The sequence below is a fragment of the Salminus brasiliensis genome, chromosome 2, assembly GCF_030463535.1.
Source record: "Salminus brasiliensis chromosome 2, fSalBra1.hap2, whole genome shotgun sequence".
NCBI classification, from domain to species: Eukaryota; Metazoa; Chordata; class Actinopteri; order Characiformes; family Bryconidae; genus Salminus; species Salminus brasiliensis.
In genome coordinates this window covers 47,064,906-47,091,195 of record NC_132879.1, presented here as the reverse complement: position 1 = coordinate 47,091,195, position 26,290 = coordinate 47,064,906, and the positions used below count along the sequence as shown (strand labels likewise).

General features: G+C 40.3%; 1 protein-coding gene across 2 annotated transcripts; it reads right to left on the bottom strand.

Annotated features, from left to right (window-relative positions):
• Window positions 1-2,810: 2,810 nt before the first annotated feature.
• Window positions 2,811-25,339, bottom strand: elapor2b (endosome-lysosome associated apoptosis and autophagy regulator family member 2b). 2 transcript variants are annotated; one of them, XM_072672990.1, is made up of 22 exons: window positions 25,023-25,339; window positions 21,001-21,121; window positions 20,567-20,756; window positions 20,309-20,456; window positions 18,651-18,740; window positions 17,940-18,045; window positions 17,669-17,818; window positions 16,644-16,732; window positions 16,372-16,555; window positions 15,071-15,199; window positions 13,744-13,834; window positions 13,440-13,542; window positions 12,134-12,271; window positions 10,894-11,157; window positions 10,633-10,806; window positions 9,447-9,636; window positions 8,635-8,731; window positions 7,298-7,399; window positions 7,035-7,161; window positions 6,297-6,475; window positions 6,037-6,205; window positions 2,811-5,328 (listed from the first exon to the last, which is right to left on the bottom strand). In XM_072672990.1, exons 1-22 carry the CDS (start codon window positions 25,113-25,115, stop codon window positions 5,260-5,262), a joined length of 3,003 nt encoding a protein of 1,000 aa, XP_072529091.1. In that variant the 5' UTR covers window positions 25,116-25,339; the 3' UTR covers window positions 2,811-5,259. The 2 variants fall into 2 exon arrangements, with proteins under 2 accessions (XP_072529091.1, XP_072529090.1); XM_072672989.1 differs by having other exon boundaries at window positions 2,811-5,331; window positions 25,023-25,338.
• Window positions 25,340-26,290: the final 951 nt, after the last annotated feature.

The following is a 26,290-nucleotide window of genomic DNA, read 5'->3' as shown; positions in this document are numbered from 1 at the left end:
GGAGCACCTGTAATGTATGGGTTGAGGCAGGCTGTATGTGCAGAGAGGCTTCATTACAGCTAAAGCAATACTCTTATTATCAGGACAGGCAGAGTTTAGGAAACAGGGGAGTTTAGGGAACAGGCAAATCCATGATCCATACAAATCAGAGGGTCAAAACCAGAACAAACATGGAGCCGCAACCATTTCAGAGTAAGCAGGGTAACACGTCACAACGAACACCCAAAACTGAGATGCTTACGAGGAGGAGAGAGGGGAGAGATGAAAGGCGGAGCTTTGCTCATGCATAGTGTGGCATGAGCTCCCAACTCAGGCCAGCAGAGGGATACATCACAGTCCCAGCCAAGTATTTAGTGTATAAATGAACTCACTTGTCAGTGGCTGGACAGTTCTGTATTATACATAATTTTCTACTGGATCTTAAGAAATATTTGAATAATTTGAGATACTAGATTAATGATCTTTATAAGCTATACACAAAAAAGTCACTTCACGTGTAATGAAAATAAAATATGACAGTTTACCTTTTTTAATTAAATTATGAGCATTTAAAAAAACATTGCACTAGTATCATCACTGTCAAAAATGACCAATTGTTTGACAGTATCTCCAAAATAACAATTTACAGGAGAAAGAAGAAACCTTAACTTTCAATGAACGCCCATGTAAAAAGATTTTATTCCAGGTCATTTGGAGCATTTCTATTGATCTTTTCATGAATTTATGACAGCCAGATTCAAATTATGTTAAACAGTGAAAAATGGCAAAAAGATATATACCTTTTTTTTGACAGCGTGACAGCATATGCCTCTAAAATGTTGTATGATTTTTATATATCAGCATGCATCAAGTTGGAGGGAAAACACTTATTATGAACCAGTAATTATATGCTTTCCCTCCACTTCTCCAACTCCCCCAACCCATTATGAAGCAAAAACCTCCAGCACACATTTACGCTGACGTCATCTTTCAAAATGTCTGGATAGGGTGTTGTTGAGATGTAAACAGTCATTTCTTTGAGTGCTTTATTGTGAAATGGTTCATTATAGAGAAACTTGACTCAACTTATAGCAACTACCCCTATCCAACTATCCAACACTATCCAATAGTTCTACTGTATTCTGAGTGTCTATATGCAGTGTTGTTCATAGTAAAAGTGTTCAGTCTGAAAAAGGCACTGTTGTACATCTCCACCATGAACACATTTTAAAAATACAATTTCTGCTGCTGGGAAAGAGATGAGATCTTTAGAGTAACAGTGTTAGGATTGCCTGCTTCTTATTTATCTTCTCTGTACTGACAGGATCCTTCCTGTACCCGGCCCTGGTACTTCCTCCCTCCTTTGTGCTCGCTGGAGGACGTTTTCAGCTGTACCTAAAAAGAAGGCTTTTTACTAATTCATTTTTTAGAGGTTGCAACATACTCCACTGACTGTTTTGCTGGTGAATACTTGAGTTGCTTGCAGATGTGAGCAGAACATCTAGCAGCTGCTCTGCTTCAAGACTGACCTGAGCTTTTAAGGAGGCTCAAGTGGCCATTTCTGCCTTGTCCTTTAATAAATGTATTCCTCAATTCCATCATCACGTATATATTGCTATATGTTGCTGTCACTGTAGGCTTACATACATATATACAGCTGCCCAGCACTAACTGATGCCCACAAAGCAGAGAAGGCTATAAGAAGATAGCAAAGCCTTTTAGGAAGCTGTTATTCCTTTCATTTGTGATGTAATAAAGAAATGGCAGTTAACAGGAACTATGGAGGTCAAGTCGAGGTCTGGATAATAGGGGAAACCTCCTGAGAGAACTGCTCCTAGGATTGCTAAAAAGGCAAGATTTTGCACTCTCTTGAGTGGTGGTGGACTGTTTTAGTGTGCAGCATTTCCTGCATGAATATTACCTTTCTAAAAAAGTCTTCAAAAGAATGCCTTTTCTGCATCCTCACAACAAAACTCAGCACCTAAAGTTTAAAGTCTAATGCAGTAGGGAAACAAGCCCTGTTGACTGATGAAGTTTTTTCTCCTGCGCTGAGCAAATGCATGTTTGGGGAAAAATATTTTTTTTACTTTAATTACTTTTATGCAATTCCAGGTCAGGTCATTCTTTTACTTGTTTACCTATTCACAGTTACAAAACTGCAAGGGGTGGCGAAACGCTTGCATGCCACTGTATGTACAGCCACGCATATACACATGTGGACACCCCTTCTGTTGAATGCATTCAGCTACTTTAGGTTGCACCCATTGCTGACACACACACACAGCTTGTGTAGCCCTTGCAGAGAAGTACTGGCAATAGAATATGAAGCAGATAAACAGGAACCTATTGGCGCCATTCCTAATACCAGGCTTGGGCTAGAGGGGGTATAAAGCCCCCAGCATTGAGCTGTGGAGCAGTGGAACTGTGTGTTCTCTGGAATGATGGTGGTGCTCCATCCAGTTCTTTTGGGATGAGTTAGGGAACTGGAGAAGAGCTGTGATGGTGATCATCCAACATCCTGACCTCACTGACACGCTTGTGATCACTGAATGCAATCAGATCCTCACAGCAGTGCTCCATCTAGGCTCCAACATTCCCTGGACAGTAGAGACAGTTACTCCACCAAAAGCAGGACAAACTTTTTTTTTTTTTTTTTAAACATGAAACAATGAATGAGCAGGTGTCCCAATACTTTTGTCCATATAGAGTATACATTGACACTTGAATAAGGGAACGAAGATCATGATGCAAAGAAGTGTTCCCACATTGCATGTAAAACCTGAGACATTCTGTGGACTGTTTCAACCTAGTTAAAAGGCGTGGACGTTCAGTAGAGGGTAAAGCGCTCTAAAATTTATTAAAGCATTAGCTGAACTTTACTCAGGGAGGGGGAAAAAAACAATTAGAAATATTTTCAACAATAACTCTTTACAGCTCAAAATACACAACGATACAAAATAGAAAATAGAAAACAGTACTGGCTCTTGTCCTCCACAGTATCTATGGTAACAGAAGAGGGGTGGGGCTATGGGTGGAAGTGCAGCTTGCTGGGTTGAACCAGTGCTGCCTCTGCCGCCCTCTGTTGGCTGAATGCTGGATGTAGACTATGAGTGAGAACTAAAAGAGGGTTCCTTTAATCACCCCACCTGTTTCAGACACTCTTTTACAAGCCTGAGTTTCAGGTTTGAACATGCACACGGAAACAAAATGACTGGCATTTTTGGGAATGAGCGAAGACGTCTTCAGACGCATTTCAGCTCATGAGCCCTGACTGCTTGAAATATTCAAAAGTGACAGCCGTGTTCTGCAGTGGTTGCTAAAATGGGACTCAGAGAGGATTAGAAGTTATTGCACAGATTTTGCTTCAGATCATCTGATCTGTGTGACCATGCAAAAAAAATGAACAGCGTACTGAAGCAGCACACAGCAGGTTCTCTGAAATAACACACCGGTGTACTCTGCTGAGTTCTGTCATAAAGGGGAATCTAGGCTGTCTTGTAAGTACTCAATAATGGATTACGTTACTGTATATCGCTCATGTCATGCAAAAAGCTTGTATCTTTAAAATGAAGCATTTTGGAGCATTTCTATTGGTTGAGTCATCATGAACTTTTGACCCAATAAAACATAACTGCTAGATTCGAAATTGCCAGATTATTTCTAAGCGTGAAAAACAAAAATGTAGATACAAGGTTTTTGACAGCGACAATATGTTCATGTGTATGTATCCTGTTGAATGCAGGGCTACTTCGCGGCAAATGTGACTTCTGTGACAATCGACCTTGCGATTCTGTTTGTGGGCTCAACAAAACACACTGTTCCAGTTTCTGTTTTTAATTATTTTGGTGTTTTTGTTTTGTGAAATACATGCATTTCAAGTAAGCAAGAATAACCTCCAATAGATTTCCGTGGTACATAGGGCAACATTCTGGTCTTCTACAACTGTAATCAGTTAAATGAATCAGTTTATTTTGGAATTTAGTGTTTTTTTTTCAGTGTCTAAACTTGTTATTATAAACAGGATATTTGCTTGGTAGCTTATATGTATATAGTGAATACAAACACTTTAAACACAATTACCGATACTGCTCCAAATGAGAGGATGGAGTGATGTTAAGAACACCGGCACAAGACTCTGAAGCAGTAGAAGTGTATTTTGTGGGTTCTTCTCCATTTGGCAGTCTGATAGATATGTCTGGGTTTGGCAAAAGCCAGAAAAATATTACCTGCAAGACTGCTCTGTGTCCACAGTAAAGTTTGGTGGAGGAGGGATAATGCTCTGGGGTTTTATGGGGTTGGCCTATGAGCATCTTAGTTCCAGTGAAGGGAAATCTTACTGCAGCATCAGCAAGACATTGGACCGCTGTAAATTTCCAACTTAGTGGAAACAGTTTGGGGAAGGCCCTTTTCTATTCTGGCAAGTAAACAAAGTAAGGTCCATAAAGGCATGGTTGGGTGAGTTTGGTCTGGAGAACGTGACTGACCTGCACAGAGCCCTAACCCCAATCAACACCTTTGGGATAAACTAGGATGGAGATTGTGAGCTTGACTAACCTTAGTGTCTGGCCTCACAAATGCTCTTCTGGTTGAATGAGTAACACGTCAACAGCCACAATCCAAAATCTTGTAGAAAGCCTTCCCAGAGGAGCTGTTATAGCTCTAAAAGGGAGGATCGGCTCCTTGTTAATGCTTATGAATATAGAATGGGATGTCATAAAAGCACCCAATGTGTAGGTGTCCCAATACTTTTGTCCATTTAGTGTTGGCATGATGGCACAACTGAGGAAATATTGTGCTGTTTCCTAAACCGTGTTTACTCACTCATTCTATGTCCCCATTACAAACCTAGCATATTTACATAATCCTGCTGTGGACGCATGCATTTCACAATAAACCACCAAAACCATTAAAAATCTCTACAAACTGGATAAACTGGAAGTTTGAGGAAAGAATGTTACACTATTCGTGTAGAAAATCTATTTGTGCGTATGCAAATATATACACAGTAATGAATGCTTGGATTTGGGAGCCTCTTGCCTCTTGGGAGTCCTGAATTTAAAGTGTTCCCACGCTGCATATGGAACCTAAAGAGATATGTAAACAGTTAAGACATTTCTGAGGATTGTCCCCAGTTGGTCAAAGTGGGTTAGGACAAGTACAGAGAGATGTGGGAGTACAGAGATGTGGGAGAGCCCAGATGATCCCAGCAAGCAGAAGAGAGTCTCTGTCTCTGTCTCCTCCGTCCTGTGTGAAGTGTGACCTCCTCCTGCCTGCGGTGCACTATCCCCACACCCATCTCTCTGCCTGAGAGGACTTCAGCTGAACGGACTCACTGCTCTCGCCTTCTCCCTGCTTTCAGACAAAAAGAGTGTGTTGGTATGATGCTTATTGCATCCAGAATGAATGACACTTTCTGATATTTAATACAGATATTTAACAGAATGACCAGTTCCAGTCCATGTCCTCTAAAACGCCTCATTTGTTTCCTAAACTTCAACACAAAGTTTTTACATCTGAATGAGATGTACAAAACTGAATTTCATTGTATAATAATTGCTACACGGCAATATAGAAAGTTAACCATTTAAAAAAGAAAGTTAGACAAGTGAGACATCAGTGTGATAAATAAAATTAATTATCTTAAAAATATGTAATAATATATAAATAGTAATAATATATAATGAATAAATCAATGAGAAATAATTATATAGCATAAGAAAATTCTATCAGATGCATGTTTTTTGCTCCCTGGTGGATTATTTGTGCCTGGCATGCACCAGAAAAATACATACAGACTTTTATGTTTTAAAGACTTTTAAAGGCAACTTGTATAAATTCCTGTTGTATCAAATATAATACAAAATTGAAGTCATATATGCAAAGTGCTATTTCATTTCTTTTTCTAAATAGCTGGTCAGAAGGTCAAATAAACACTCCAGTTTTAAAGAATTTGAATTTTCTGGCAGTTATTTGATGGTTCAGGCTTTGAAGGGTTAAACGTGTACGTGTCAGCTACACCCCAGTGAATGAGTAGTATAACGCAGTGCAGTTTCTAACCTTGCTGGCAATGGCCTTCAGTTTTCCCAGTAACGATGGCGTGTTTGAGTAAACGACATCATCCTCGTTCTCCTCGCCCTCGCCTTCCACCAGTGCACAGCTGTCTGCGGCTGGCAACTCACACTCTTTATTAGCAGACATTACAAGGCGGGAATATTTATACTCCAGCCTGTTGGAAAGAGGCACAAGAAGTCAATGAGCAATTAAGCGAAAAAAAACAATTACATGAATTACTACTTTTTTTGACATGGGTTACTCACTTCTTGTTTTTCTTCCAGAAGTAACATGTGAGAGAGATGAGGAGGACAGCCATAAATGCCCCACCCCCTATCCCAACCTTCAACCACAGGGGGACTGCTTCACAGGGGGTGGAGCTCTTCTCAGGGAGGGAGACCCCTTTAGTGCAAAGCTTTGGCTCATTCCACACATACAGGGTGTCCTGGTGCCAAAGAGAAATTTCATAAGAGAATGACAGTTAAGGCTAGCTGGCATTATGTTAGCATGCTGACATGACTGGTTGAACTAATAAAGAATTGAATTTATTCACATAATCATGAATATTTTAATACATTAATATTATAAAACACACGCCGCTTAACATTAAAGCAGCATTATGGAGAATTAGTATTTGTGGCTCCTGGGCTCCCCCTACAGTCACAAAGTGTAATTTGCGCTTTAAGCCACCACCAAAGGACACAAAAGACAAGCTAAGTGATAAAGAACTTTACACAAATATGACTCGTGTTACGCAGTTTCTACAAGCGATCACCTGCACACTTTACCAATGTTACATAGTGCAATTGCTGGCGTGATGAGCCTGGAGGAGCAATGATAGTGTCGCTAGTCTCCGTTTTCGCTAACCAATTTGAGCCCCCTGCCTGATTTGTACCAAACACTTGTTTATCTGCCTTAAAATGAGAGCCAAAGGCATCAATGAGAGCATAGCAACAACAGTAAAACAGAGCACTAAAAAGTTAAACTAAAGAGTTGTCAGCTACCTGCATGCCTCCCTTGCACGCTCCCTCTATTGAGTGGTAGTCTGCTTCTGTGCAGATTGGACAGGCACTGGAACTCTCCCACAGAAAATAAAACATACATCCATCACAGGTACCTGCAGGACACTTACTGAACACACACACACACACACACACATACACATAAACACATTTTAAAGTCTAGTATATATATATGTATATATGTATATACACATACTACGTATGACCAGGCTTACACTAAAACACACACACACATACACACACACCTTGATACTGTCAGTTCTCCACGCTCTCCTTTCTCAGGGTTGCAGCGCAGAGTAATGACGGCACTGCGGCCGTGCTCACATGAAGCAGTGACCAGAGGAGAGCTTGGATAAAGAGCAAAGCACACTTAAATAAAGCAATCAATCTCTGGGATATGTATTATAAGCACTCATACACTCTTAAGAATAATGGTATTAATACTCAATATTTATTAAGAGTATCTTTCCATATACGCATCTTTTGTTTCTGTATTCTTTGTGTTCTACGTGTGTGTATTCGCAGTGTTTTCCTGCTGGCTGCGGGTGTTGTTTCCCCCATGGCTTTGAGTGTTTGCCAATCACAGTCATGAGGGTTTGTGTGTCGGCTACCAGAGTGACTTTACATTGCTAGAGGGCTTCCAGGCCAGCCGCTGGAGCTTTTCTGTGTTGTGTGTAAGTGGATTTGGAACTGGGTTGGCCGATTAAGTATTTCTTTTCTGGGCCCACCACTGGAGTCAGTCTACATCGTACCCCAGAGGACTGTTAAGTTTGGCCTTCTATGGTGACTCTTTACAGCAACTCAGAGGCTCTCTGGGCCTGCCACTCAGCTAGCAGTTTTTTTTGAGCTGATCATAGATTAGCCCCTTTTAGACATGCGCAGTTACCTGGAACTTCTCAGACTTTATCCTGCCAGGTGCCTAGTACAAAGTCCATGAAATGTTCGATTAAGCCCATGTATGAACAGAACACATCATTTTCCTGTTCAATGTTAATAGGTCATTATTATTGTGGACCATGGATTTTTTGGATCTCCTGCTACGAGAAAGTGAGAACCATCTATTGTTTCACCACACTGTAGAACCCCAGCTGTTAATCTAAGCTGTTCACAGTCTTCCTGAGCAGTCTCTCCAAGAGAGACTATTGCCGCCAGGTGTAAACAGGGCCTTTGCGTCATGCTGTACCGAAGCACTACACAGGCACTCACCTGTAGTGAGAACGTATCTGACACTAAAAATCTTTGCCTGTACGCTAAATGTGCGAAAAGGCCACTCAGGATAATGTCTGGACCTGATTCTCTAGATATTTTCAGAAGTTCACGTGTGAAAAGAACTTTATATGGTAGCGATCAGGCCTTTCAGACACCCCCCCCCCCCATAAGAATTCTATCTGGGCCAGCTAAGGACGCTTTATGCCAAGGCTAGGAGCCCAGGCTGTTTCACTCTTCCTGCTGGGAAATGTAAGTTTTTGTGTGTTGACTTTTGTTTTTGTTGTGGTTGCTAATGTAAAGCATCTTTGGGTTAGATAAAAGTGTTATATAAATGGTATTATTATTATTATTATAAATGACACAACTGACTCACCGAAAGAAAAAGTTGATGTCTGGAAGTTTGTGTGAGGTTCCAGGAAAGAGGTCTGGTCTTACACTCACTCCATCTAGAGTGCTATCCACTGTGGTTCCTGAGAGAGAGAGAGAGAGAGAGAGAGAGAGATAGAGAGAGAGAGAGAGATATTGATTGGCATAAAGAGAGAGAAAGAGAGGGAGAGACCCTTATTGGTGTATAAAGACGAGGCTCAGATTATGTCAGCTTAGAAACGATTAAGGCCCTCGCAGCAGGCTGTCCTGCAGGAACTGATAGCTCTGGATCCAGGCTCAGTGGCCTACTCCTTCTGACTCTATCTAACAAGGCTGACAACAGCTTCCTCAAATATTGTGTGTGGTGAAAAACAAACAATGTTGTCTGTAATAAACAAGCAACTGAATGCACAACTACACTAAAAATGAGCACTATTAAGAAACAGTGGGGATGGCACTTCTCCAGAGTAAGAAACACATACAGATGGAACTGCTGTAGGAAAGCAAACATAGCCAAATGTCTTCGATCCTTTTCAAATCTGAGATTGTGATGACTCTCTAATGTTTAAAATAAAAAATGGCAACTGGGGCATTATAATTACTACATTACTACATTACTGACAATACTGACCATTTTAATTCCAGTGTCACAATGGAGCTTCTGAAGCTGTATCTGTCAGAACAGGCTAAGGCCTGCCAGCTGGTTGTGTTATTAAAAACTTACTGAAAAATACGCCTTAGTGTGCAACAAGCCTTTCTGTGTTAAGGGGTTAAATTATATGAAATTATTAAATGATACTCAATCATGCTCCCACTCACCAAGGAAGGTGTCGGCCAGACTGATAGACTGAGAAGAGAGGGCCGTCCGGAAGCCCCGCCCATCTGCTGGGATGATTGTGGACTGGCAAACAAAAGTCTGCACGTAATTGTTGAGGCCAGCAGCCTCGCTCTGCAAGTCCTTGGTGGACAGATCTGTGACGTTGTCTGTACAGACAGCCACCTTCCTCCCCTGCAGTGAAGCGACACAGTGAAGTGACAGACAGATCGTCAAAAAGACTGAAACACTTCTGTGTTAGGGGTGGGTAATGTAAACTCAAATGTATGTGACAATATTTTTCATAATAAAGACCATCACAATAAAAGCCATATACAAGTTATTATTATTAGTTAGGAGTATTGGAGTTTAGTAGTAATATTCTTGTTGCTTTTATATTCAGATTTATTTAACCGTCAAAGTTGTATTAATTAATTTATTTATTGTGCTTAAATTACGCTTTTTTGAAGTCTATAAGAATTTACAATAAATTCTTTAGGCTGTTCCTGTGTCATGGATATGATTAAATCATTATAGTAGGATAAATCTTTAGATTCTTCATATGTTTTTCTTCTAGGAAAGCTTTGTGAATAGGCTTTCCACACATACTGTCTAAAACTGTCCACATTTGGGCACAGTATGTTTTGTTAAATCATTCTGCAAGAGTAAACTCTGTTGTCAGGCATACTCGAAGTACACAACCGCTTAGGGCCCCAAAGCTATCAGAGGGCCTCCAAAAGCAACAAGATATCATGATAAAAAATATATATTTTAAAAATCACATTGAATTCTAAAATGAAATGGTATTACACAGGTAAAATCCATTTTATATTAATTTATTCTCATTGTTGGCACACCAACACTAGGTTAATCAATTTCTGCTGCTGGCTGCTGCCACTGTTGGGCAAATGGAAATGTGCGCCGCTTGAGTGCTTAATAAAGGCCCGGGCGCTTCAGCATATTGCACAATATCTCTCTACCTATGGAATGAAAATAAAAATGAATGAATGAATAAAAATCTGGTGCTGAGGTAGTGGTATGGGGGGCCCCAAATGAAAATTTGCTTAGGGCCCCATTAAGGCTATACCTGTCTGTTGTAAGTCAAGCATGCACAAGTTAACTGCATGATCAACAGCATTTTCAGCATTTCCAAAAAGATGAACACCGAAAACAGATCTCAGAAATATGTACCTCTGCTCCACACAGGCTGATGTTAAACTGGTGGTAGTATTTGGTTCCCTTGGATGTGAAACTTGGCCCATTCATGATGGATCCCACCGAACTTAAGGCACTGAGGTCATAGGTCAACGTTCGGTTCTGATCAGTGTGGGAGAAGGAGCAGTCGTTGAAGCAAACCGAATGTTCCTGCAAACAAGAAACACACACACTTAGTGTACAGGTTTGTATCTACTCCTGTCTTATGGTCAAATCCATGTATTTAGACACACGCACCTTATTGCTTTTGCTTCCAGGGCCACATGACTGACAGGCCTCTTGGCCATAGATGTGGTGACCAGAGAGGAAGGTGTTGGGTGGGCACTCCTCGCACTGGTTGGTGTCTTTGTCTATGAAGTGGCCGGGGGGGCAAGGCACACAGGACGAGCCGCTCTCCTGACTCACCAGCGCACAGGCGTGGCAGGAAGAGGCTGAGCCGTCCAGAGCGTTCGTGACTGTGATGGAGTAGATCTTCACTATGTCATTCACGTAGTGACGCACCTGATACAGAGACAGAGAATGAAGGACCACTGATTGGGTAGAATCTTAACAGTTTGTAACTTGCACACTAACAGTTTTTAAAGGATTTTCATTAAGTGTTTATGTATGTGCTACTTGCACATCTTATCTTGTAATGTAAAGACAGTTTAACATGGGGAGGACGAGTAATGCAGTTACTGGTGTTTCTGAAATTACTGGTGTTACTCAGTTATTTTGGCCTCATCTGAATCTATCAGTACTAAAGAAATATGATCATAAACTAACACTTTTACATATTCTAAACAACGCTAGACTGCACATTTTTTTATTGAGTATATAAGTTTCTATTTGGTGTATAAACAATAAGTATGACTTTGGTTGATGTGAAAATGCTCAGATGTGGTTTTCCAAGCCTATTTACAACCCTGTTGTTTTGCCCTAGAATTAAACATGCTGATTTTCCTTTTATGGTGGAAAAAAAATGCCAAAAAAAATAGAAATATAGCTCTTCTTTTATTGGCTGGTTTACATCCCCAACACAACCCACAGCTGGGTAGTACAGTCTAGCTTAGTGTAGCCTAGCATAGCAAATGCTGTACAAACAAAAATCTTTTGCAATTAATACCGGACCGTGTTGTTGGATTGTAGCCTGTCAGCTGAGTTAGCTTTCAGCCTAGTACCTTTTCAGTCAGACCTTCCCCCTTTTCCAGCCAGCTTAGCGTTAGTTTTCAGCCTTTTTAGCCTGACTTCCATATTCTCCCTCAGTAGTTGTTGCATTTAACCTTAAAAAGCTTTCACTAGTGGGCTGGGCTTTTGTTAATTTTTTAACAGTGTGAATAAAATTAGCCAAGACTGTTACATAACAGTTTTGGAATTGGCCCATTTTCTTATTTCACAGATTTCAACAGCTGTTGTAAAATTACATTACCTTTGTATCCTCCTCATGTGAAACTAATTTAGTCTGAATAATGTGTGCGTGTGTAAAGAAGTAACTTACATCCGAAGGCTTGTTGGTGCGTTGGAAGGCCCATGTATAAGACACTGATGCATTCTTAGTCATGATGTGTGTGTATGCTCGTTTGGTTTTGGTGCCTTCCCACGACTCCACCACATTAGTGCTCTTCCTGTTCACATCCTGCAGCAAAGACCCAGAGGATCAAACACACCTGATACTAAACTGCTGGGATACACATAACAATTCATTTTGTTTTTTTATTCACTGCTATTGGACATACGTATATCCCTAGGGCTGCCACTTCTGAGACTATTTTCTATCAATTAATATATTGATTGTTTCATCAATTAGTCGATTAATCTAAAAAAATAATAAATTGAGCATTTAAAAATAATTTTAATGTAAATAAACATTTACATTAATCCATTACTGTAGGTTCAGCAAAAAATATTCAGCAGTGCAGTATTTATACAAAATGTATCTGGTCTACTGTATGTATACTATTCTCCACACAAACAAATGGGCTACAAATAATGGCAGAGTAGAGAAATTAGATATGGTTTATATCCAGTCAAACCCAAAGTGCACAAATACAGACATTGGCACAGTCAATCAACGTAAAGCTCACATACTAGTCTTAACATTTTCTCTTTGTCCCAAATTCACTGGACGAGCAGACAAATATATTGCTTAAATAGCAAACAGATTTAGCGGCTACAAGAACAAAGATCCCTACCAATAGTTACTAAAGGCTGGTCACAACTACTGCAGCCACAAGGCCAAAGTGACAAAAGGGTATGGACACAGAGCAATGCGGACGTCCGGCGCTGGTATCAACCAGCACTCAAATATGAATAGACAACAGTTATGGTGGTTCTGCTGTTTCTGTGGACCTATCGTCCAGAATAGCGCCTCTGTGTTTTTATCTAAATTCATCTAAAATAACAATGGGAATACGACTACCTTCACTCAAACACCATCTGGCAGTATAGTGATCGTTAGACAATGCCTGTCTTTCATCAAAAATGACCACTGACTTTACAGGAGAAAGAAAAAATGCCCTTAATTTTTAATAGAAGTTGATGTAAAATAAGAGTTTACGCAAAGCAATTCTATTGGTCCATTCATCCATTCGTTCATTCATCATTTTCATGGAGAAAACAGATGGAGATCATGGACATCTTTCATTGGACAGCAGGGATATAATAGTTGACGGGTGTGATGATTCATCAAATTCATAATTTAATAGCTAAAGTAAGCAGTGGATTTTTACTAAATCAGATTACTTTGGATACTGTGCTGTTATTATCCTTATCCAAATCAATTCCAGCCTGCACAATGAGTTTACCATCATAAAGTAGAGTTCACAGTCAGCACTGCAGATGGTCTCAAAAACAAATGTGATTCGGCCAAACTCGCTGGCTGTCACCCCAGCTATGGAAGTTGGGAGTCTGTGAAAGTAAAAGTGAGAGAGGAACAGTAAATGCATGTTGGCACAAGATGAGCCTGCAAACAACAGCAGCTGGGCCTCTATTGGTTCAAACTCTGTGTGACTATGTGTTTGGCTTATTTGAACAATTTAGAACCATTTTAATGAGCTGCACTTCGCAGGGGCTTTGTTTCGTCTTCAGTCAAAGAGGATTCAGACTCACTTAAATCCAGGCACTCGTAGACTCAGAATGAGATAATCATTATCGGAACCTCCAATTCCACTGTGGATGTGGTCCCCAGCCACCTCCCAACCTGAACACAAACTCATATGAATCAGTAACAGAAGGATTTTAGTACACTGACAGTCGACGGTCTCACCGAGTGATCATAGTAATTCTGTAAAAGTACACTAATTTTCAGATTCAATGCATTTAGAAATTCCAAGCATTCAGTTCTTCATTCATTCAAGATTTTTATGTATTAAAAACATCAATTGACAAAAAAAAAATAATAATAATAATATATATATACAAGTACGAGTAGTCCCGACTTGGCCTTGTGTCGGCCTCGTTTTCTAGTTGCGTCTCTATGCTCTACCTTTATCATGAGCTGTGTCTTTAACTGTTCCCTATTCGCAGTATCCTACATGTGAAAATCCAGATCACTATATAGAGAACTATCATAGGAAACAGAATCCGACAAGCTACTGGTCGATTTGAGCTGTGAGCACACTGCTGTGTAACTGCAGAAGGTTTTGCATGAACAGTCTGAACATCTGCCTTCCTCAGAGACGCTGCACACAAATCTTCAATCTTCTACATTTTCGGACATCACTACGAAATGGCGGAAACGCAGAAGTAGTGCACAATATAGTGAATAGGGCACAGTTTCAGACACAGCTATGGTCTAGCTGTTTGGGCCCTATCTCTGGCCTCTCCCTGCTTTCTCCTTAGTGGGTTTTGTTGCAAAACACATTAAGGTGTCCTAGAATGGAAAACTGTACTTATCTAGGCAGAGTTAAATAACGAGAGTTCGGTACATGGAAGTGGCATACCTTAAAACATTTAAACACTGTTGTCTCCTAATCCAAGCTAGGCTAGGCAATACTATGCAACTGTGGGTGTCATGATAATGTAAATCAGCAAATAAAAAAATCCACCAAAAGAAAAATCAGTGTCTTACATTCTAAGGCAAAATAACAGGGTTGTAAATAGGCTTATGAAACATTTTTATTCCAAAAATCATTTCTCTAAAAGCCACCAATTTCTTTGTTTTTTTTTGTCATAAAGTGGCCTTACACAAGATAGTTCAGTGCTATATAAGGGCTCTTTTTTAATTTCATTACAATTTCTGTGTATAATTAATAACCAGAATTGTAGTGAATAAATAGGCTATACCAAAATGTACCAGAAGTAAAATTAAAACACAGTATATGCTCAAATGTTTGTGGACACCAACAAAATCTTTTTAATATTCTTGATTTCTAAAGATACAATGAGGCGTCCCAATACTTTTTAAATATGCAATGAATTTATTTAACTTTCTTACCATTCATGTCATCACATTTGGAGTTTCCCACATTGAAGCAGGAAGTTTTCATGTTTCTGGGTAGAATGTTCCACCATTTGTACTCGTATGCCAGTGACGGCTCTGTTCCTGCAGGACATGCTTGGCACTCTGGACATAAAGGGTGGGCTTGTCAATTACACCACAATCTCATATGAAGTTGCATCAATGACTGTAGAAAAGCACAGACAGTGCAACGTCTCTCAAAATGAAGCCACCTCAGGTCTAATGCTTCTGCTGTCTGGTTGCAGTATGATGTGTAGTTCTGCCCAACCCCAAATGTTTCGATGACAGAACAGCCCTTTTTCTCATCTCATTTTTCCCTGCTAAACTGCTTTTCCATCTCTAGTGTCTAATTCCAACAGTTGTCCAACAGTCCTGGTCTAATATTGGCACATTTGTCATTTTCCCCAGAAATCAGTTTTTTTTATTCTGCTATATCATAAAAAGCGGAGTTACTTATTAGGTGGTGTTGTGCTGCTGGTTGCATTAACAGTCAAGGGTTTTTTTCAGATAAGTCTGATGTTAGTGTAAAATGGATAATGTGATCTAGTTAGTTGTTAGCCAGCCATCTAACGTTAGTGTACTTAGACCTGCTGGACTCTGTAGTATTTGTACTCCATCTGGTCAGCACTTCCGGCAAATTTATTTTCTGGTCTGGACAGAGTCCAAATTTTCTTTGAAACATAGCTTTGTCTTTGTCTTATTTTAATTGTCACTGGTGCGTGCTGACTGACTCTCTCGCAGCAGCGGTCCTTTGGCTGCACTCTAAACTGAGCTATCTGAGAGGCTTGCTCTGGGAGAAGAGGGCGGAACTACCAAATGTGTAGGTGAGTCTGGTTCAGCCTTTGGTCTCCACTGCGCAGGCTCTGGTTGCAAGTTTGACACCATGGCTGACAATTTTGGCTTCATTTCTATAGAACGAATGGGAATGGAACCATTGCGCCCATGTTTTCTTCAGTCATTGGCTTGCACAGCATGCCTAAATTATTGCACACTTGCCTTAAACTAGGCGGAGCTGCTTGGTGATCTTAAAAAGACTATGTATGACAAACTGATATCAGTAAAAATAACCAAAGGTATGCTGCACAGCTAAACACAGCAGTAACTGCCTTCTTGAAACCAGAATTATATTACTTTTGTCCTAAAGTAGAAACTTCAGCCACCGACCTTCATCTTGTTATTTGACTAGATCTAGGATATGGGCAAAACTGTGTAAAAAAACACTGACCTATATATAGTACATGCGCCACATGGATTGCTAAATGAATGTGTCTTTATACCTGTGGTGCCATCAGAAAACGTCCCAGGTGGGCAGGGTAAGCAGGTGGACGAGTTATGTGTGTAGAAGCCTGGGTTACAGGGCGGGCAGTCTTCTTTCTCCCCTGAAGGGGGCAGTGTCACTGCTCCTGTTACATTTTCTTCCACACAGACCTTCGGCTCCACCCATCGATACAGCACCTGTGTCTGAAATGATACCACAGCATTGAAAACATCGGAGCACTGATAAACAATAACCTGGTTTCATTTCTGTGTTTGCTTATGAATGCCCTACTTTGCCACTGCTGTCGCAGGCGGTGTGGATCTGAAAGTAATCTTTCTCTGAGCATGGTGGCCTCTCCTTACACTCCGCCCAGCCTTCCTCTAAAACACACAGAGATGGTACACTCACCACACACACTTACAAATACAGCACTCTGATGAATATGTAGTTATAAAATATACCCAAAAAACTAGGATGTCACTAGGATGTCACATGTTGAAAAACATATAGCACAAGAAATTTGACAAGATCATACACTGTATGATGTACACTATATGTCCAAATGTTTGTAATGAATGCATTTCACTACTTTATTTTGGACCCATTGCTGACACAGCTTATCTAGTCCCTGTAAAGAAGCACTGCTAATAGAATGGAACTCCCTGGAGCAGATAAACATGAACCTATTGGTACCATGTCTAATGCCAGGCGTGGGATAGAGGGGTGTAAATCCCCCCAGCTCCCCCCAGCTCTGAGTTGTGGAGCAGTGAAACTGTGTTCTCTGGAATGATGGTGCACCATTCAATTATTTTGGGATCAGTGTACACTATATGGACAAAAGTATTGAGACACCCACACATTATGTCTATAGACGTTTTTATGACACCCCATTCTAAATCTATTAGCACTGAAATGAAGTTGCCCCCTCTGCAGCTCTAACAGCAGGTTTGGAACTTGGCGACTCCACTCTGTAACTTTACGTGGTCTGCCACTGTGTTGCTGTGGCTCCTAACACTTTTCGGTAATGCTACTCACAGTTGATTATGGTTTATTTAGGAGAGAAGAAATTTTCCCAACTGCTTTGTTGCAACGGTGATATCCTATTACAGCACCACGCTGGAAGTTAGTGAGCTCTTTAGAACCACCCATTCTTTCACTACTGTGTGTAAAGGCAGACTGCATGGCTGGGTGCTTAATTTTATACACCTGTGGCAATGGGACTAACTAGAACACCTGCATTCAATGATTAAAAGGTGTGCCCAATAACTTTGTCCATATAGAGTATGTTGAAAAATGCTTTGTGTGTTTGTACCTACCTGCGTACTGTGTCCCTGGGCAGGGTGTGCATGAGCTTGCTCCTTTGTTGGAGTAGGTGTTTCTGGGGCAGAGATCACAAGACGAGGAGCCTGGAGTTTTACTGAAGGTGCCTGGTCTGCAAGGGAAACACTCTGACATGTATGCCACACCTGCAGATATCACACACACACACACACCGACATCTGACTAAATAAAATATAAACTCAGTTATCTGATCTTACATCACTTTGATACATGTAAAACAAATGCAAAAATGTGTAACTCTCTCACCTTCAATCTGGATATTCTTCAGCAAGACTGGCTTCACAGGTTTCCCTCCCAACAAAATACCAGTGGTTCTCCAGTACAGAATATTAGTGCCTGATTTCAGATTCACCTACAAAGAACACACATATAGAGACGTACAATCTGAAATCCCAGCCCTTTACATTGGTCTCTTTTCCACTCCAGGGCCAAATCAATACTAAGGTTGCACCGTTAGACCCCTTAGACTGATTACGGCTTGCTAACTTGCCGTATTTCATCTGTTAGCATCTACAATTTGCATGCATAAATCACACTGGTATCAAACCACATCAAGGAGGCCAATTTATAGATGTAGTACGCCAAATAGTTGGAATCCACTTAAAGCTGGAATCCACTTAAACAAGTCTGTTTGAAACTAACTCAATAAGTTTAGGCGAGGTATGAGGTTAGCACTATACTAACAGATAGCTATAGCCATGGTCCTGGTATATCCTTTGCGATATACAGATGCAAAAATTATGAACACAATCTATAACAGCTGTTACACATCAACTTTTAATACAGAAACATTGCAATTCACTTTTAAGGTAATGCTAGTTTCCACGAGCCGAGTGTAATGCTGGACAAGCCTGATAGCAATCATGTGGCATCTGTGATGTAGTGGACAAAGTCTATATTTTTGATGTATAATTTTGATTTCTGTAAAGCAGTAGAAAAAGCTGAAAGCTCACTCACTGTATGTGTTCCCCATTCACCATTAGAGGTGAGTTTGATCCACTTCTGGTCTGCTGTTTGGTCCATTTCCTGGCACTGGTCATTCTGAATCTGGATCAAGAAACAGGCCCTATTACATAGACCTACCATTTCCCTAAACCATACCGGTGCACTCTGTGGGTACATGGCACCCTCCGCTCCATTCCACTATAACCACTAATAGAAAAGAACACCAAAGAACTGCCACTGATCAGATGTCATCTGGATGCAGGGAAATTCTCAAGTGAAGAACATTCCACCAACAACATCCAGCCAACAGTGGTCCTAAAGAGTCATGAAGGGCTGCAGTCCAGCACAGTCAGGTTTAGTAGGTGTACTTGAGCACGAAAAGCTCCAAAATGTGCAGGGACAAGGAACCCTAATACTGGATCTAAACAGTGTATGAATAAAGTAGGTCAACAAAGTAGTGTGACACATAAGTTGGCTAGTAAGTGTTGTACACCAATATGCACACTACACACAAGACTCTCTCTTTGTCTCTGATCTATGTGAGCCTTTGCACATATGGACATAACACAGTGGCAAGAATGAAAATTTATATTTTTCTACTGCAACTGCCTATTAAATAATAAAAATATTTAAAAAAAAAAAACAGCAAATTAATGTTTTAAGAGGACTGTAAAATGTGACTGTTTTGCTCATATTTGAGAGTATGTATATTAAAGTGCCCCTATCATGGAAAGACTGCATTTCTTCACTTTTTAAAATAAAGAGTTTATTATAAAGTAATATGTAAATTCTCATTTTAAGGTTTCCTATTCACTGTTTCTTATTTAGCTTACCACAGTTTAGCACTGCCAAACTATATTGCAGTTCCCTGGAGTGTTTCAGCTCTGAGTGCTTTTTAAATGAGGCTCAATACAAGGCAGGCATTTGAAACAGACCTCATTTATCGCATATCAGTCTGAACAGCACAGTAATAGAAACAGCCTGTTTAAACCTGAAGGATAAATAGGGGCTGGAAACAGTCATATAAAAATTAATTTCCCTAAGTGGCACTTGAGGAAAATGATTAAATGCAAAAAATAAGATATGGGCCTTTTAATTTACACTCTTCTACTTCTACCGGTTCACCAGTATGTTAACATGAGCATGTAGGCTAAGACGCATTGTTAACCTCTTATGCACTGTTTTATTACATCCTAAGGATTACTATTCTGTAACTACATGGAAAGCAATGCAAACTGACTTTGCAAATTCCGAAATTAAACAGGTGAGGGGAAAAAAAGCCAGGCACCACTGGTGGCTCTGCAGAGTTTAAGGGGTAAAAGATGTGACTAAGTAGGCAGGGATGGCGCAGCTGTAATGACTCATGAGTTTTTATTTCTCTAACAAATTTACATGTTGGCATTTCATTCACTGAGGAGAAAATACTATGTATAAAAGACCTTAACTCCCTAACTTACAGTTACTTGAAGTTTGTCTGAATACAAATCCCTATATTGTCACTTTCTTTTTTTGCTGGTGAATGGAAAGAATGCAGACTAACTACTACCTGTTTCACCGGTCACATGACAATTAACTCAGGCAACTATCCTGGCTCTTCCCCAGTACTCTAAATGAAGGCTGTAGAGATCTGTGCTAAGTGTGTATTGCTGTTAAAAAGCATTCAGACTCACAAAGAACTCGAAGAACACGTTGTTGTCAACATATTGGTAGTCGAATGAGACAGAACCCTGTTTCATCAGATGAACTGCATACACCAGCGAAACCGTGCACTCGTCCCGATTCGACTCCAAGTGACTACCCTGAGGTGTCCACGACGAGCTGATATACACAAATATACAGTAGTAAGTACAAGAACTGAGTGAATGAGACTGATAATGATAATACAGTATTAGAGCAGATTAGTGTGTGGACATTTCAGAGTGACTGACTTGTTACAGGACAGAGACTCATCCCCAGATCCCTCAGGCTCCATGTAGGTGGCCAGACTGCTGAAGCCAGCAGGAATAGAGTCCCACTGGTCAAAGCGCACCCCACTGCCCAACGAATAGAAACCTTCAGTACAAGCTGTACACTGTTGCGAGGACATCTCCAAAAACTTTCCCACCTCACAGGAGAATGCTGCAAAATGCACACACACACACAGACACACACAAAAACAGGGTAAAATATCCCAACCTATTCCCATATTAGAACTGCATGAGTTCCAGCTTGGTAATAAAGTACTATACATCACACTGATTAAATTTATGCAAGATTGATGGAGCCCAGACCTACTTGATTGATTGTTAGTGTAAATCAAACAGGCTTGGCTCCATGTCACATTTTCTCTAAAACGCCCACTCACAAGCGGTTTGTGACTTACTGCAGTCAGTGCCTCTGACAGGCTCCGGGAGGCCACTGCAGCTGCCCTGTCTGTGAGGGATGGCCACTCTCCAGCGCGCGCCTGTACTGTCACACTCTGTGTACTTAAAGTGGTAGTCTGTCTGGAACACACACACACACACACACCAGTAAAGGTCACTGATCACAAGAAAGACAACACATTTGTGCATAGTTGGTTTGGGTTGAGTAACTGTAATAAGCTTTATGCTCCTTCAGCTCCGCAGCAGTAAGGAACGGTACAGGAGATCGTTTCTCCCAACAGCGATCTCGCTGTACAACGCCTCGTCACTGTGCCGGGACATTATTGTGCACTGAGTGTACTAATAGAACAGTCCCGCTGTTTCTCAATCGGACACTATTCTGTTCATCAGTATGTACTGCCACACAGCTCTGTCATCTGCACTGCCACTTTACAACTCTATACTGTAATGATACCCCAGGATGCCTTACATCACTACATTATATTAATGTAGTTACTGCACTGTTACATTACACATAATTCATTCTGTATATTACATTATATTAATGTAATTATTACTGCACTACAATCACTTTTTACGCTTTTATGCCTCTATCATGCTGCTCTCTTGTTTGATTTTGCTGCTGTAAAAACTGACTTTCCCTGTGGGATAAATAAAGTGATCTATCTATCTATCTATCTATATATACAAGAGGGACATAAGAAAATATTCATTTATCGAAATATCGCAATACTTAGTTTTGCAATACTGTATCGATTCTCAAATATACAGTATTGATTTTAATGTATTTAGTTTATATTCTTATAGTCTAATTTATATAGTTTATATGTAAATATTGGTGGCAAACAGTGGTTCATTTTGTGTTGTGTTTAAACCCGGACCGCTAGATAGCAGTGGATAAAATATTGGATAAAATCGTAACCCCTGTATCATCAGGTTCTTGCCAATACACAACCCTAATATATAATCTGAAAACAATGCCATTTGTTATTGTTGTGGCCCCTTTAACCCTTGTTTTTTTTATTCGGTTATTGATCCTTATGAAGAAACTATTCTAATTATATCTTCCCACACATCCCACAGGGCCTCTAAAAACTTTGTGTTTAAAATGTTAATTATGATAAAATCTGCGACTGCATCTCATTTTCCTCCTTGAGATTCCTGGTCAAATCTGGTCAGAATATCTGAATATCTGTATTTTTTTGTTTATCTGTTTTTTTTTCCAATATTGTGCAGCCCTATGCCGTGTTACATTATCCTGGTATCACATACATAAGGAAATCTTAAGGACCCAAATTTGAATGGAACAGTTTTGTCCTGTTCTCCTTCTCTTAACTGTAACTGTAATAAGCTTTATGTATATATTCCAAAGTGGTGTAAGAAAATATCAATATATCAAAGTATTGTGATATTATGTTTTGCAATACTGTATTCTCAAAAACATGATTTATTTTTAATTAATAGTTTACATGTAAAGATTGGTGGCAAAGTGTGGTGTGTTTAAACCCTGACCACTAGAAAGTGTTCTACATCTTAAGGACTTGAATTTGAATTTGTTTCTCCTGTTCTCCTTCTTTCAACCCTTTTACACCAAACCAAGTACAACACTAAAAACCACATTTACAAAAAGCCAAATAAATATTTCTTAATATTTATTACATATTGATACATCTAAAGCATACGAGGAAAGGCATACACTTTGTTTGTTACTATCAAATCATTAACACTGAAAATCAATTCCTTGTTGTGACACTAACACTGGTATACAGGTAGGGTTGCAGCAGTATGAGATCTTCACAGTATCATAACTCTCTTAGAAAATATCACAGTGTACAATATTTCACAATTTTTCCTCTTGTTGTTGTTGTTCTTCTTCTTATTATTATTATTATTATAGTTACTGCCCCTTAATTATAGTTAAAGCTTAAAGCAAATTATTGTTGGACGCAGATGTAAAACATTTGAAAGCTGCATGTGAGGTTGAGCTCTTTCGACATATTTTGTTTCCAGCAAATAATAAAAAGTTTTTTTTTGGATAGATTAATTTGCTTATTATTGTCTCTATGCTTGGTTTGTAATCTCTGAAAAAAGTATAGTATATTGTTCGGCACTAGTTGAAGAACCGACAGCAGTATACCTAAGACTATGGTAGTATCTGGAAGTATCTGACAAGCCAGAAATTCCTAGCTAGCCAGGTGATGTACTGTGGTAAAAAAAAGGCCTAATATAATTACCCTAAGCAAGCTACTTGAGAAATCTCTGCGATACATCAAGCACACACACTCTAACGCACCCTCTTTAGGAGAAGGGCGGGGAACAGTAGCCCATAGTCGCCAGGGAGACCACTGAGAGCCCTGTGACTGTTGTCATGACAATCACTCTCTTCTGTCGGCCAGTGAGCGAATGGTAATGAATTGGAGCCTGACTTTCACTGATAACAACCCTAAATAATGAGGCTACGGAGCACCTTGCTGCCGTACACACGCCTCACTGTGTGTGAGTAAATGTGGGGAGATAAGGCTAAGCTTTGTCATGCTAATAAGCGCTCCCTCCTGTAAAACAAACGGGAAAACTGGAAATACATTCTCCTACTCGTCCAGGTACACAAACCTGCAAACGGTGACAAACAGCAACTGACAAGCCTGATATACATCTCTCAGTGGGACAGTGGGGTTTATCTCAGTATACCACCACCACTTCATTCCAGAGATACGAATCAGAGGGGACACTTTTATATGGGTGTTGTAAGGAAAATATTCCATACTATACATTCAGCTTTCACACACTGATCACAGATTAGTGCAGTGATTGCACTGGTTTATGTAGCACTGAAACCAGATTGTTTCTGTGAATAGAGAAGTGGCTACCCAGAGATATCATTCATCGTAACATGATAACACACCATTCACAGACAGGTCATGCAGTCATTAGCAGTGTGTAACTAAGCTAAATGGCAAAAGCACTGCTAATGGCTTTCTCCCCTTTCACCAGAGAAACACAGATTACACAGAGCCAGGTGCTGCTCCCTGGGGAATGCTTGGTTACAGCACACCATGAAATGATGGGTGCATTGAACTCGCAGTGCACCTGCTGTTCCCCCTGCCCCCACCCAGGATGCATGTGTGCATGTGTCATCCAGAGAGACAGAGAGAGACAGAGAGCAATAATGAGAGAAATGTGCATAAGTATGAAAGGAGACCTTTGCCCTATATTAGTGTACACAATGCCTAAAACAATGGAAATGAGACAGAAGTGTGTGTCAACTTACTAATTTACATCTACAGCTATCAGATTTATCCACTAGCAGTGTGTGATCAGCAGCGTACACGCGTTTGTGCCATTTTACGCACATGCGTTTCCACTCACACACGTAGAGAACGTTGATTTTATGATTTTATTTATGAGTATAAATAAAAATAATAATAATAATAACATAAAACGTTCCCTAAATTTAACAATACATTTTTAGCATGGGCGCTTTAGTTAAATTAACGGGCTTTAAATCGAGGAAACGATTTATTTATTAATTTGTTAATGTCTGCTAAATATTATTTTTCTCCCTTAATACTTTTGGGCTCTTTCTCGCTGACACACACACACACACACACACACACACACATCACAACGTAAACACGATAGACAACAGCAGCTTTACCCGAGCTGTTCGCTGATTGGTCAGCCGCGCCGCGTCATCTTATGATAGGACCCTCGTTTTTATAGGCTTTCTATTTATTAATCCAACAACAACAAACCAGCCATGTCTATTTTCCACACTTTCAACACCACCCGTCCCTGTAAGTCTACTATAACAAGCTCGCTACGCCTTTCATCTCTCATTTGCACCGATTTAGGTTAGCTTAGCTTATTTCTTATCCTTTCCTAATTTCAGTCAACAGGCCCAACATTAATGCGTCTCCGTTTTATTCAGCCCTCTGACGCACAATAACACCATAAGGGCCAGCAGTGTGTGTGTGTGTTATAGACGGTAGCTAAATTCTCAGTAATCTTAGTGTCCGTTTACCTCCTGACACGGCGGCAGGTCTCCAGTCGCGTGCAGCCGCGGGAGCGCGCACAGGAGAAGCGTTACCCAATGACACACCAACCGGGGCTCCATCTTCTGAAGGAGAGGGAAAAGGAAGAAAGAGAGAGAGAGAGAGAGGCAGCAGGTGGAGAGCTGAATTAACACAGAATTAACGCCATGAGCTTGGTGCGGGTCCGTACAGCGCGAGCTCGGTGCCGTCTGTGTTCTCGGTGTTAAAGCTGCTGCCGCTCAAACGGCTCCGAGTGGCGGAGAGAGACGTCACGTGACGCAAGTGTGGCGTTGCTAATGGTGGAAGGGCCACATGGAGAGAGGGTTAAAACATTCATGTACATTAAATAGTTAATGTGGGGCTGGGGAAGACCAACACCTGAGCAGTTCAGATGTACACTGAACACGATTACAAATACGAGAAACTACAGATATGATGATACAGAAAAAAACAGAAACAGTCGAGACACTTGGCCTGGTATAGTGTGGGAAAGTGTCCATGCATTAAAATCCACCTTCAGTTATGAAGCTTATGTGTAGCCTATATACTAAATCCAGTGTATACCTTTTTACCATTTCATTTTATTTATTTATTTTTTTTACATTTTATCACCTTTCAGACTTTTTTTTTTTTACAACCGTTTGAGTGTTTTGTAAATTTATTAACAAATAAAAGATGTGTTGGTGCAGCATAGTGGGTAGCATAGGGTTTGATTCCCCAGCCAAGCATAGTGCACTACGCTACATCAACAACAGTCCTTGGGCACGACTCCTAACTCTGCATTCTCCTACCTGGGCAAAATGATCCAAATGTAAAGCACTCCGGATTAGAGCTTCTGCTAAATACTGTGAATCTGTGAAATCTTAAATATGTAAATATTCAATTTCCGAAAGTATTCAGACTCTTCTTAGGACCCTCACACTTGGGCTCTGGTGCATCCTACTTCTATTAGTGGTCCTTGAGGTGCTTGTACAACTTGATGGGAGTTCGCATGTGTTGTATGTAATTAAAGTATGGCACAGACCTATGTGTATAAGGTCTCATGTGGTGTATGTCAGAAGTGAAAAGCAAACCATGAGGTTGAGAGAATTGTCTGTAGGCCTGCGAGACAGGATTGTTCAAGGAACAGATCTGGGGACGGATACAAGGACATTTCTGCAGCATTGAAAGTGTCCAAGAGCACAGTAGTCTCCATCATTAAATCATAAAACGAAGAAGTTTGGAACTACCAGCAGTCTTTTTTAGATTTGGCCACCCA